At 41.5% G+C, this 14,360-nt stretch overlaps 1 protein-coding gene across 10 annotated transcripts in view; it reads left to right on the plus strand.

Annotated features, from left to right (window-relative positions):
- Window positions 1-14,360, plus strand: part of B3GNTL1 (UDP-GlcNAc:betaGal beta-1,3-N-acetylglucosaminyltransferase like 1) — a 113,997-nt gene that overhangs the window by 8,268 nt on the left and 91,369 nt on the right. For all 10 annotated transcript variants that reach the window (XR_009698248.1, XR_009698249.1, XR_009698251.1 and 7 more), the window contains exon 4: window positions 11,461-11,525. Coding sequence is in view for 6 of the 10 variants with exons in the window: in XM_061175159.1 (XP_061031142.1) it covers window positions 11,461-11,525 (65 nt within the window). In the remaining 4 variants the exon portion in view is untranslated. The remainder of the gene's footprint in view (window positions 1-11,460; window positions 11,526-14,360) is intronic.

Raw genomic sequence — 14,360 nt, forward strand, 5'->3', positions numbered from 1 at the left:
ATCATTGTTTAATGTGTCTTTTAAATCATATGGGAAAAATACAAACTGAAGATAAAATAATACTGGCTTTTATATTTAGCTACATAGTAATCTTCATCAATGTTTTTCATTTGTTTGTATGGTTTCAAGTTACTGTCCAGTGTTCTCATTAGAGCCGAAGGACTCCTGTTAACATTTCTTGTAGGGCAGATCTGTTAGTGAATATCTCCCTCAGCTTTTGTTTATCTGCAAGTGTGTTAATTTCTCCATTTTTGAAGGATAGTTTTGCCAGATACAGAATTTCTGTATGTTATAGACCTAACAATACATTACTTACATATTTTTTTAAATTAATTTCTTATTAGAGTATAGTTAATTTACAATGTTGTGTTAGTTTCTGCTGTACAGCAAACTGAATCAGCCATACATATACATATATCCACTCTCTTCTAGACTCCATTCCCATGTAGGTCATTACAGGGCACCGAATAGAGTTCCCTGTGCTATACAGTAGGTTCTTATTAGTTATCTTTTATATATAGTAGTGTGTGTATGTCAGTCCCAATCTCCCAATGTATACTCCCCCTTCCATAAGTTTGTTTTCTACATCTGTGACTCAATTTCAGTTTTGTGAATAGGTTCGTTTGTATCATTTTTTTTTTTAATTGGGGTATAGTTCTTTTACAATGTTGTGTTAGTTTCTGCTGTACAGTGAAGTGGAGTTCCCTGTGCTATACAGTAGGTTCTTATTAGTTATCTATTTTATACATATTATTGTATATATGTCAATCCCAGTCTCCCAATTCATCCCACCCCCCATCCCCTGCTTTCCCTCCTTGGTGTCCATTCATTTGTTCTCTACATCTGTGTCTCTATTTCTGCCTTGCAAACTAGTTCATCTGTACCATTTTTCTAGATTCCACATACATGCATTAATATACGATATTGGTTTTTCTCTTTCTGACTTACTTCACTCTGTATGACAGTCTCTAGATCCATCCATGTTGCTGCAAATGGCATTATTTCATTCTTTTTTATGACTGAGTAATATTCCATGGTATATATGTACCATATCTTCTTTATCCATTCCTCTGTCGATGGACATATAGGTTGTTTCCATGTCCTGGCTATTGTAAATAGTGCTGCAGTGAACACTGGGGTGCGTTTATCCTTTCGAATTATGGTTTTCTCCAGATATATGCCCAGGAGTGGGATTGCTGGATCATATGGTAGCTCTATTTTTAGTTTTTAAAGAAATTACCATACTGTTCTCCATAGTGGCTGTATCAATTTACATTCCCACCAATGGTGTAGGAGGGTTCCCTTTCTTCCACACCCTCTCCAGCATTTATTGTTTGTAGATTTTTTGATGATGGCCATTCTAACTGGTGTGAGGTGAGTTTTCATTTGCATTTCTCTAATAATTAGTGATGTTGAACATCTTTTCATGTGCCTCTTGGCTATCTGTATGTCTTCTTTGGAGAAGTGTCTGTTTAGATCTTCCACCCATTTTTTGATTGGGTTGTTACATATTGTTTTATACAATTTTTTTTTTTTTACTACTGCTACTTCAGTTAGCAGAAGAAAGGAGAAGAAATATGCATTTATATTGTCTTTTATAATTAACAATTACTTTACTGGTGCTCTCTTTTTTTCTTTCATGGATTTGAAATACTCCCTGGAATCACTTGGGGTCAATCTTTTTAATTTAAAGAACTTCCTTTTATCTCTTGTAAGGTGAATCAACAACAATTTCTCTCAGTGTTTGTTTATTTGGAATGTCTTAATTTCTCCTTTATTTTTGAAAGATAGTTTTACTGGATATAGGATTCTTGGTTAACAGTTTTTTCTTTGAGTTCTTTGAATATGTTATCCTACTGCCTTCTGGCCTCCATTGTTTGTGCTGAGAAGTCAACTGTTAATCTTATTGAGATTTCCTTTCTTTTCCCTTGTCTCTTTTAAGATTTTCTCCCTGTTTTTGGCTTTCAGTGTTTTTACTATGATGTATCTAGTTGTGAATCTATTGAGTTTATCCTGCTTGGAGTTTGTTGAGCTCCTTGAATGCGTAGATTAATGTTTTTCACTGCATTTGGAAAGATTTTAGCCATTATATCTTTGAATATTTTTTGTGCTTATTGCTCTCTCCTTTTCTTTTGGTACTACTATTATGCATATATTAGTGTCTTTAATAGTATTTCAGATTTCTCTGAGGTCGTGTTTATTTTTCTTCATTCTTTTTTCTCTCTGTTCTTCAGATTGCATAATTTTTATCCATCAAGTTTGCTAATTTTTCTGCCAATTCAAATATACTGTTGGGTTCCTCTAGGGAATTTTTTAGTTATGTTGTTATACTTTTCAGCTCTAGAATTTCCAGTTGGTCCTTTTTAATAATTTCTGTCTCTTTATTGATACTCTTGATTTGATATGACATTGTCTTCATACCTTTCTTTGCTTCTTTAATTATGGTTTCCTTTAGGTCTTTGAACATATTATAATGGTTACTTTGAGGTCTTTGTTAAATCAGACACTGTGATGTTCTCACTAGAAGCTTCTGGGCCTTCTTTTTATTCGGTGTCTGGGTAATGCTTTCTTGTTTCTTTGCGTGTGTTCTAATTTTTGTTGGAAACTGGACATATTAGATAATATAGTAACTCTGGGTACTGGTCCCCCCCACCCCGACTAGGCTTGTTATTATTATTGACTTGTTTGCTTGTATAGTGACTGGTTGGATAATTTTAGTAAAGTCTACTCCCCTGCCCTTGCAGTGTGAAACCTCTAATGATCTCTCTCAGGAATACAGCGCTGGGTGTACCCACAGTCACCCTGAGGTGGCAGTGGTGTGGGCTGGCCTCCCTTTCCCTGACCACACCCAGCTGTCAAGCTCCACTTATTGCTGACTGCTTTACTGTTTTTAACAATACCTAGGAGCATAAATTGCTATATAAGAATAATTCAAGTGAATTCAGATTCTTGCAAAGGAATAGTTCTTGAGGTCAGTGTTTAAAGTTTGTTCTGACACCAGGAGGGCTCTTCTCAGCTGTCTCTTACCCGTTTATGTCTAGCAAACTGGTCGTCCCACAGTTTAGCCTATATTGCCAATTAATCTACCAATCTCCTTTACCAGCTGCCTCTCACCACTGTTTTGGGTGTGCCCTAGGGCTTGAACTTCACACCCTGTTGCAGATGAAGCAGGTGGTGGGCAGTAACCCCATGTCTCTCTCAATATGGAACCCCTACCCCACAAACTAGGGCAAGGGCATTTGGGTCCCCAGTATTCTTGGTGATACCACTCCCAGTGTAGACAGAGAGTCCATCCCAGCATGGGGGCTGAGTGGGAGAAGGGAGCCCCACTTTTCAACTGCACTTGCCTGGGACTCAGCCTCAGCAACAGGTACCTGGAGTCAGGATGAGAAATGCTGATGCCCTATCTCTCCCAGGAAGATAGCTTTCTGACGGGCCTAGCAGAAGAGGGAACCCTGTATTTTTGGCTGTACCTGTCTGGGGTGGGGTTTCCTCCTTGGGGGAGGGAAGGAGCATGTCTTGGCTCAGATACCTAGACCCTCACTATTACTGAGTTTCAGTGGATTTTCTTGAATAAATATTTTTTTCATTTGCTATGTGTTAGGGCCATTTCCAGAGACTGTAAATGGTTGGGGTTTTAAAACATAATTTTTAAAAAAATTATTTAAAAAATAATTTTTTAAAATTAAATTATTTAAAAAATAATTTTTACCAGTTTTGCTGGCAAGCAGTCTGTGGAACTTGTGCTGTCAGGCCAGCTCCAATCAAAATTTCTTTTGGTTCTATTTTATCTCCTTTGTTGGCTTATTAGCTATAATTCCTTTTTTGCCTTGTTCGTGGTTGATTTGGAGTTTACAGAATATACTGTCAGCTTACCAAGTTCAGCCCCTCAAATGTGTGTACAACTTCACGTATAGTGTGAGAACCTCATGACAGTGCATGTCCTTCTCTCCCCTCTTGCCTTTTTTGCTGTTGTTGTCATGCATTCTACTTTTACATGTACCATAAACCCCACAAACGTTGGTATTAACTTAGTTTAAACAGTCAATCATCTTTTTAAGAGATTTAAATAATAAGAAAGAAAATTACTCATTTACTCATATAGTTAGTTTTCAGTGCTCTTCATTTCTTTGTGTAGAGCCAGATTTCCATCTTCTATGATTTTCCTTCTGCCTGGACTTTTAAAAACATTTCTTGCAGTGATGGTCTACTGACGATGAATTCTTTTACCTTTTGTATGTCCTTATTTGGCATGTTTGAGTGTTGGCTGGTGGATCCTGTGATGAAGAAATTTCATCACAAGCTTTATTATCCTTCCTTTAGTCCCTACTTGCTGCCCCCAGAGCACCTCCCCATACAGGTGAGCTTGCCCCTTAGGTAACCTGCCTGTGCTTCCCCCCACAGGTGAGCTTGCCCCTTAGGTAACCTGCCTGTACGGCTTTTGCCCACCCCCCCAACCCCCTTGCTTCCCTTCCTTCTGTTCATCCTTCCGTCTTCCTCTGTTCCGTGCAATTCCTTTCCTTTTTGGAGTGGACAGGGGAGAAGAGAAGGAGGAGGCCTGAAATGGCTGTCTTCTGTATTTGTGGGAACAGCTTCTCCCAATCCTGCTGCTGCCTCCTGAACCTGCTGTTCTTTTGCTTGACAGCGATGGAGGGAGGGGTGGGTAATCAGCTCCCCACACAGTGGTGGGTGGAGGAAAGAACACAATCCAAAAGTTCTTGCCAAGCGAGCCTCTGGACTGTGGTGTTTGGGTTTCCTTCCACGTCAGGGTACAACCTCCTTCTGTCTCCTCTCGAGGTTCTTGCAGTTTTTAAATCGGAAGTTCAGAGTCTATGATCTCCTTTTGTTTCTAGTGTTGGACTTGGGTAGAGAGGGTAGACTACCAGTTTCATTGGTTCCCTGTCTTGTCCAATGCTAATAGTTTTTCACATTATCTCAGATTTTCTATTTAGGTAATCAAATCCTGAATAAATATTATAATTTTGTTTCTTTATTTCTAATTTATTCTTTATTTTTCATATATTTTGGGGGTGGGGTAGAAGAACAATGTGGAATCACATTAATGAATCCTTTTATTGTGTTGGCTTAGTGGGAATGTTTGTAGTGTTTCAGTGTTAAAAGTATGACATTTACTATTGCTTTCTGATAGATACCTTTATCAAGGTAACTTGATATTTCTAATTTAGTAAGCCTTCATAAAATGAGGCATCAGGGACTTCCCTGTTGGTCCAGCAGTTAAGACTCTGCACTTCCAATGCTGGGGACGTGGGTTTGATCCCTGATGGAGATCTAAGATCCCATGTGCTGCACGGTGCAGCCAGAAAAAAAAAAAAAAAAAGAGGCGTCAGTGTAGAATTTATTAGATGTCTTTTAGGTATCTGTTAAGGTGATTGCCTATTTTTTTCTCCTAACAGTTTTATTGTAGTAAATTACATTAGTATTTTTCTTAACAGTGAACCACTCTTGCAGTGCCAGAACTAACCAGCCGTAACACTATAGTATTTTCATACAATGCAATTATTCGGTTTTCTTTAGGATTTTTATATCTATATACATATGGAACATTGGTCTGTAGTTTTTTGTGTGGGTTACATGTCTGGCTCAGGGGTGAGAGTAGAAGGTCTCGGACTTGCTGATGTAGATTCATGAGAGCAATAACTGTGTAGAACAATTCAGCCCACTTTTGTGTAAACCTCCCATGTAAACTAGCCTCACAGCCTGCATTTAGATGGCAGGAAAACCATTTACTTATTTTCACGAATAAGTGTCTACTTTGACTAATTACAGATTTTTTTTTTAATACCAGTTTGTGGTTAAAAAAAAAAAAAAAAGGAAATTCAGGCATACAGAAAGGTCTGCAATGAAATGTAAAAGCTCCACGCCCTAGGAGCAACCAGTGTTTTTTAGTTCCTACTGGATTTATTTAACTCACAGTGTCAGTTGATACTTGCTATGAAAGAGGAAACATTTAGCCCACTGTAGGTACTTCACACTTCCCTTTCTCTTTTTTCCCCCCTCGGAGTTTTGGTTTGTCATAATATATCTATATTGTCAGGGCTTATAATCTTTACATTCTGTTCTGTAACTCTTGTTGTTTTATGTACTTGACTTAGTTGATTCCAACAGCTTAAACCTTGCAAAAACAGCACTAATGGTTTTTTAAGTAACTGTTATTCACTGCAGACCACCTAGTGGATTAGACTTGGAGGAGGAACTGAAATAAATCTGCTGCTAAACCCGTGCTGCACACTGAGGGGATTCCCAGGTGTCAAAATCTATGGAGCCTTTAAAAAATCTTCTGCTTTATTCCTTTCTACTGTATACGCATGCACCATTGTTTGGGGTTTTTTTTTTCTTCTCTTTTTATTTTATTTAATTTTCTTTTTAATTATGTTCCTTTTTAATTTCTCTGAAGTACTTCTTCAAGTAATTTTTTCATATCCGGTATGTGGATGGTAAAATATTTAGAGTATTTACATATCTGAAAATGTCTTTATTTTATACTTATACTCAATTGACAGTTTGTCTGGGTATAGAATTCTAGGTGCAAAATAATTTTCCTTAGAATTTTGGAGGAGTTGCTTCATTATCTTCTGGTATCCCCTGATTATAGTAAGAAATCTTATGTAAGTCTGATTCTTGTTATTTTAAAGGTATCTTTTCTGAAAGTGTCTAAGATTTTTCTCTTTATGTTTTGAGTTTTGAAATTTCATGATGCTGGGTCAAGTTGTGGTTGTTTCTTCATTCATCCTCTGTTTCTGTAAAAATGGTTCGCTTTGCATTTTTAGCTTTAATTGTAATCTAGTGTGCTTCCAGTAGTTTGACTTTACAGTTTTCATATAAGACTTGAAAACAATATGCCTGCACACATTGCCAGAGCTGAAAGTGGAGGCAGGACAGATGATGAGACTGTGGCTGGTGGGGTTGAAGGTGGAGGCAGGGCAGATGATAAGACTGGCTGGTGGACAGGTTCCTGTAGGTTTTAGGAGTCATGTCTTTCTTTAAAAAGTAGTCCTCACCTTTGGTTGCATGTTAGAATTGCCTGGAGAGGCTTTAAGAATCCTGATGCCTGAGTCCTACCCTAAGATGTTCTCGTGTAATTGGTCTGGGGTGCAACCATGGCATGTGGGTTGTAAAAGCTTCCCAAAACATACTGAGGCATATCCAGGGTTGAGAACCACTCCTTTAAAATCCTCAGGAATGGTGTAGCTTTGCCTCCATAGTGGGCTTGGTCTTAAGGGAACCTTGTAGCTCCTGACACAGCTGAAGGTTTGGGATCCCTCTGGAATACCCCTCAGATGAGATCCAGGGGGGTGTTAGCTCGGCTACGAGATCCTGTTCGGACCCAGCGGGTGACTTGCCAAAACAAAGGCTCGCAGCTACTCAGATCCTTTCCAGGTGGGTGGGTGGGTCAGTAGGGTTGTGGCATAGGATTGAAGCATTCGGGGTAGCTCTCAGGGGAGAGGTGTGAGCGGGAGAGACAGTTCTGCTCTTTCTAGATGCCTCTTGTCCTCCAAGACCCCTTCTCATCTTCCCACTTTCTCTCTGCTCTTTTCTGCTGGTGTTGGGTGGTCGGGGGACTCAGTGGGTCTCACTTGCTGATTCTTGCTTGTGCACCTTGCAAGCTCACGTGGGTCTCGCCTGAGTCCTGATTTACTCAGAGTTCACACTGCCCCCGTCGATGGGACAGCTGGGATTGGAGCTCTCTGGGGCCCGCCCTCAAACAGATTTAAGCATCTCTGAACACTGGCTCTCAAGTAAGATGGTGTGCTTCTCCACGAGGGGCTTAAATGCATCTCCTTCCACTGAGGGCAGCCAGGGCAGGTACCCTTCACTTTACCTTTTGCAGCTTCCTGCCAGCATTTTGTTTTTGTTTTTTTGGAAGGGGGGCAAGTAGAGGGTGGATGTAGGTGAAAATGAGCTAAGAAATAGTTGGGCTTCAGAGAATGAAGCAGAGACTTCTCTCCCAGAAAGTGCTCCCCTGCCCTGCCTTGCGTTCCTCACAAATAGCAGCCAGTGCACTCTACTTAGGAAAGCAGAAAATTGTATAAAATATTTTAGAAAAAAAATTTAAATCAGAAATAATTTTAAAATCTTGGTCTTTTAAAAGAAGAAAGCCTTTTCCCTGCTATTTTAGAAGGTTCCTGTGGAAAAACCGTGTTCTCTGACATCGCACAGTGACCCCATGCAGAGGTGCCTTGTGGTGGGTGAGGGCAGCACATGGTCCTGCCTTCTGGTGCAGCATCTGAGGTGCCGAGGATGGGCGGCAGGGCAGGTGCTTGAGCGAGGAGGCTCTGGAGCCGCTGCGGGGTCGGGTCCACTGTACCCACCCCGTGCCTCCGTTTCCTTCTTTGTGAACAGGCTGTAGCAGTAGGTGCCCATGTGGGCGTTGGGAGGGCGTAAGGCAAGCTGATGTGTGCCGGGTTCCAGAGGAGGCCACACACGGTGGGCCCTTGAGAAGTCTTAGCAGCTGTTCTGTTATTGTCTTCCTCCTCCTCCTCCTCATCTCATGCATATTTTTAGTATTTTCCCCCAAATTATTTCTTGTTTTCATTATCTTTACTCTGTTTGAAATAGAAAATTTTTTATAAATCAGTTATTGTGCAACATCCATTTCAACCTGCTTCTGAAATGTGTGTAAACAAATTGTGGTTTTTGAAACTACTATGAGCAACCTTTCAAAATATTCTTTAATTAAGATGTTTCACATCTTCCATAGTGGAACAAAAGTAAATTAAAGGCATTTTGATGACTATTGTGATTGCTTGTCTAATCTCCACTTTAAAAGTTAGTTTTATCATTCATAAAACACTTTTTATAGAGTAGATATAACTTTAGCCATATCATATTTGTATGTATTCTATAAATAATAAAAAAGTAAATTGTAACGCTGTGAAGAAATGATTCTGCTGTCTCATTGAAGTTGGATAAAGCAAGTGAATTCATGGGAATCCTGTGTTACACATTAATAAAACAGTTAATTTGGATTATGTCAGAAAGGACATATTTTCCTATAACAATATTTTCTTACATAGGAAATGTTATATCGACTATTGGATAATGTAGATCCAAAGTGTCTATTTTCAGGAGTGTTGGGTATTTAAATTGGGTTAAGATTCATTTACTATTATTTCATATCATAATAGAGCAAAACATTTCTTAATAATGTGGTCACTTGCTAAAATTGAGATAAAACACAATCCCACCCTCTTCTCTCCAAGAGTAAGGAATGTTAATATCGCACCGAGGCGGGAGTTTTTCCTGCTGTGGCCATGACAACCGACTCCCCTCACAAAGGGACAGACCTCCCCAAACATCAGGCCCTGGCACAAACATTTGACTTTTCAAGGCAATAATATTAAAGCAAATTCCTTATCTTTGCCAAACACAAGATTCATCGTGAGAAACTTTCAGCTTCCTTAGTAGATGCATTTTCCTTCATTACCCAAATTCTTGGGTTTGATTTTTCCCCTTCTAAAACCCAACGCTAATAAAACCACTTTTTAAACACAGCTCCTGTTAATTTCAATGTGTCTTTTCCCATTTTTCGTTTTGATTCCATGAGCTCTTTCTCTGGGCCTGCCTTGCTTTGTGGTGATGATGGAGATTTACCTATAGTTGCTAATCCATCCCCAGGGGTCAGGAGCCAGGCCCCTGTCTCCCCTTGTGTGCATTTCCTTCTCTTGCTTGTTATACCTGTGGTTCTTTGAAATCTGTGACTGTCCTGCTAACTGGTTTGGGTTGGCCAAGCTCTAGGATTAATGCTGGAAATTAAGGTGCTACCTCATGTGAAAACAGCCAAAGGCACTGCTCTGGGTCACACCCTTTGATGCCCTGCATGAGGGCCAAGGTCCTTACTTCTGGTTGCAGTGTGGTTTGTTCCAGAATGTGGCTGAGTAACAGGAGGGGCCTGCCTTCTCCCCCTGTTCCCCTTACAGCAGAAAACTGGGGAGCACCTGGGGTGAGGCCTGGGGTAGACACTTTGCTGGTATCCCCTGGGACCAACATTTTTCAGGTTGTCTCAGCTCTGAGTAAGAGGGATTTATTGTTTTAACTCTGCCCACACCTGTTCTGCTTTGTGCCACTTTCCTCGGTGGCACCAAATCTAAGTGTCTCTGTAATACGATTCAGGCACCAGAACTTCCTTTCTAGGGAAGGTGGGAATTGTGCCCCTCGAAGGCCCCTTGGCCCCCTCTTTTGCACTAAGTGCCTCCTCTAACCTGCCCCGCCCTCAGCATGCAGACCGAGCTTGCTGCGTGTTCATTGCTGCGCTCTGTTCCTTGTTCGGAAGCCTTATCCCGGCTGCCCTCCCTTGGAAGCTGCCGGTGCTCCCATGCTGCTCACTGCCCAGTTCATCCCTCGGAACCCCATTCTCTCGATGTAAACTCACGTCATCTCTCTGGCCCCCTCTGCCGTGGTCTCGTCTTCTCTCCATAAGCCTCCCTAGAGCTTCCCACCGTTCATTTGGCATTTAATATAGGTTGTCGGTTACCTCTCCTTCCAACTCAGTTGTAATCTCTGAAGGCAAGGATTCTAAAACATTTCTTAAGATATAATATCCGTACAGAAAAGTACACCTATCACCTTTGTACAGCTCAATTAGTTTTCCCAAATTGAACACACCGTGCAGCCAGCACCCTGATGAAGAGCGACATCACCGGCCCCAGAAGCCCCCCTCCCCAGGGGAAACCGCTTCCCTGATTTCCAGGTGCGCAGGTGAATCTGCTGCCTTTGTGCTCCATGTGCCGTCCCCACATGGTGTCTGCTCCCTGTGCTTGGCAGTGCAAGGGGCACCCACGGCGCGTGCGGCCAGGATTGTCCATCCTCCTTGTGTATTTTCAAACGCGTGGTGTATTTTCCATCCCAGGAGGGGTTCTTGTGTCGGTCATGTCTTTGTGAAGTAGGGTCTGTACCTCCCGGAAGAGCTGCGGGTCCCAGTATGTGCAGGAACAGTGGACACTGGCAGGGCCGGTAACTCATCACTGAAATATGTGTTCAGGTAACTGCCCACGAAGTGTCCACTCCAGTGAGCTTCTACCAGCCGATCGCACGTGTGTATGTGGCCCCAACTGCCGGGCAACCGTATCGTGACTTTTATCAGCAGAGACTTTATAGAAAGTGTTCCTGCCGGTTCTACTCAAGTCCTTCCATTCAGGGACATTGTAATTTTCTTTTTTAAAAGTATTCCCCAGGGTTTAGCTTAGTGCTGTACTGGATAAATGTTTGCTGACTTTATTTTCCTCCTGTGAGCACATCCTGCTTTAACACTGGTACTGGCTGGACTGTCGTCTCTTATCATCATGCTTACTCCCTCAGTTTCTTCTAAAGCGGCCTGATTTTTTAGTTGGTGGTGCAGAATGTTCCTAGCTTTCCTACTGTGTGCATCACACTGAATTTTATGAAAGAGAATCCATTGAAAATTGAATTCTAAAAGAGCTTTTCCTTTTCTTTTTTAAACAGTCGGATATTCTAAAAATCAAGCAATAGCACAGAGCTCAGGGTCTTACCTTTGCTTTTTGGATTCGGTAAGTAACTCTTTGTTTTATTTAAAATGTGTGACTATATGTTGGTTGAATAATTAAGAGGTGTTACATTTTAGTGTGGTTCTTGAAAATCATTGTTCTAATATGTTACAATCAGCCTTTAAGGTTGATAAGTTGTTGCTGTTTAATTGCTGTAGCACCTAATGAGGGAATTGATTTTTGATAAATAGGGTTACATATAAACACAAAATTGCACAGCAGAGAAACATATAAACAAAGTGAAGGTAAGCTAGGAAGGTGTTGACAAATACAATGCTTAAAAGATTAATAGCCTTAAATAGAAGTAATTCATGCAAGTTGGTGAGAAAACACAAAGAAAAATGAGTGGTAGATAAATAGGGAAGGACAGGAGTCGATACTCTCAGAGGTAGACATGCAAACAATGTCCTTTGAAAAATGTTACATCGTTTGTGATCAAACACAAATTAAATTAACTGAGATACTACTTTTAAAAGTCAAAAGTCATCCATGTACAATGCTTGGTGTCAGTCTATTATCTCTTGTAAAAATAAAATACAGTGTGTGTGTGAAAAAAAAAAAAAAGTCAAATTAACAAAGTTCTCTACAAATGTGGATACTCAGTGTTTGGAAATGCAATGTGAACTGGTAGCATTGACAGCATAATTTTGCATTTTGTATTAAGAACTTTAAAAATGCTTGTGCCCTTGACCCTGAATTTCACGTCTAGGTATCCTTGAAATTCTGAAAAAGATTTATGTACAAAGAGGCTTTAGTGTTATTTATAATGATGGAAAATTAGTTAATGGAAACAAGTTAATACTGGATAGTAGATTAACAGTGAAGTGAATTGTGGTCAATCTGTATGAGAGACTTACTGTAATGTTCATAAAGAATTTTTTTTTAAAATTTATTTATTTATTTATTTTTGGCTGTGTTGGGTCTTCGTTTCTGTGCGAGGGCTTTCTCTAGTTGCGGCGAGCGGGGGCTACTCTTCATCGCGGTGCGCGGGCCTCTCACTATCGCGGCCTCTCTTGTTGCAAAGCACAGGCTCCAGACGCGCAGGCTCAGTAGTTGTGGCTCACGGGCCCAGTTGCTCCGCGGCATGTGGGATCCTCCCAGACCAGGGCTCGAACCCATGTCCCCTGCACTGGCAGGCAGATTCTCAACCACTGCACCACCAGGGAAGCCCCATAAAGAATTTTTAATAACATGACAAATGATTATGATGGGTGAAAAAAAGAACACATAATTGTATGTGTAGTGTATACTCAACTATAGATTTTCTTTTTAGTGACTTTAAGGCACTCTGAGAACATTTATCTGTATGCAGTCTTCCCTTGGGCTCCTCCAGGTCTGGGGGTGAGGCGCTGCTCCAGGTCTGGGGGTGCAGGGCTCCTCCAGGGTGGGGCTACACTCCTTTTGTCTGACCACTGCCCTTTGGGCTCCTTTTCCTCTAGGTTTATTTGTTTTGTTTCTTTGACTTTCCATCTTTGTGGTTTTGTTTCTTCTGCTGTGTCTGGGCTCATCCTGGTACTTGACCTCTGACCTTAAATTGGACCCCGAGCTCCTTGCTTGCAGCCCCTCCCTTCTCTGAAGTGCAATGTAAGGCTATCGTTTTCTTCTCATGACAGCTGTGGGGTGTCCCATAAGTTCTGAGCAGAAATTTTAGTTATCGTCGTTGTTTTCCAGTTTCCAGGGTGATTTCTTTTCCTCTTTGTGAATTTAGGTCCCAGGGTCTCAGGGGCACAAAACTGGATGAACCCTGACCCTGGGTTCAGGACGCCTCCTCGTCACTGGTACATGCATCCGTCTTGTTTGCTTCTGTGTCCGTGACTGTGCCTGTATGTTTATTTTGATAATGCTCGGCACCTGTGAGCCTGCTGTCCGAGGCTAACGTGAGCTCCCTGCTCCGACCTCGTTATGCTGACTTCTGCTCCTGGCGACCACCACACAACGCCCTGTCCTCACCCCCTGCTGAACTTTTCGGTATCTATGCAAATCTGAGAAAAATCAATTAAAAATTCTTAGTTGTGTTTAACTTTATAAAAAGAGTACCAGGCTGTATATAATATTTTTGAACTTTTTAAACTTAAATTGTTAAGGTCCATCCATATCGCTGCGTGTCATTATAGTTCATTTCGTTGTTTTAAATTGAGGTAAAATTTATATACAGTGAAATGCAAGATTTCAGTGTGAAAACTGTGTACAAAGTGAGCAATGTGAGGGTTTTGACACTTGTATACACCCCTATAACTAACAGCCCAGTCAGGGCGGAGGATGTTTCCGTCATCCAGAGCTGCTTCCAGACAGCGTGAGTGAAGCCACATGGTGTGAGCACCTGCGTTTAGCTTCCACGCCACGTCGTGGTCACCCGTGACTGTGAGGGGTGGTGGGTCGCTCTGTGCTTTAACCCGTGGTGTGAAGCTACCACAGTTAGTTTCTGTGCTACTGCTGGTCGACATTCGAGCAGTTGCCAGTTTGGGTTATTTTATTTTATTTTTAATTAATTTATTTATTTGGCTGCATCGGGTCTTAGTTGCGGCATGTGGGCTCTCTAGTTGCGGCACACGGGCTTCTCTCTCTAGCTGTGGCGCACGGGCTCCAGAGCACGCGGGCTCAGTAGTGGTACGCAGGCTCTCTAGTTGTGGCGCGCAGGCTCTAGAGCGCACAGGCTTGGTTGCCCCGCGGCATGTGAGATCTTAGTTCCCTGACCAGGGATTGGACCCGCTTCCCCTGCATTGGAAGGCGGATTCTTAATCACTAGACCACCAGGGAAGTCCCCTGTTATTTCAATAAAAGTGCCATAAACATCCTGATGTAAGTCTTTCTGTGGGTGTGTGTTTCCCTTTCTCTTGG

Source organism: Eubalaena glacialis, chromosome 19 (assembly GCF_028564815.1).
Source record: "Eubalaena glacialis isolate mEubGla1 chromosome 19, mEubGla1.1.hap2.+ XY, whole genome shotgun sequence".
NCBI classification, from domain to species: Eukaryota; Metazoa; Chordata; class Mammalia; order Artiodactyla; family Balaenidae; genus Eubalaena; species Eubalaena glacialis.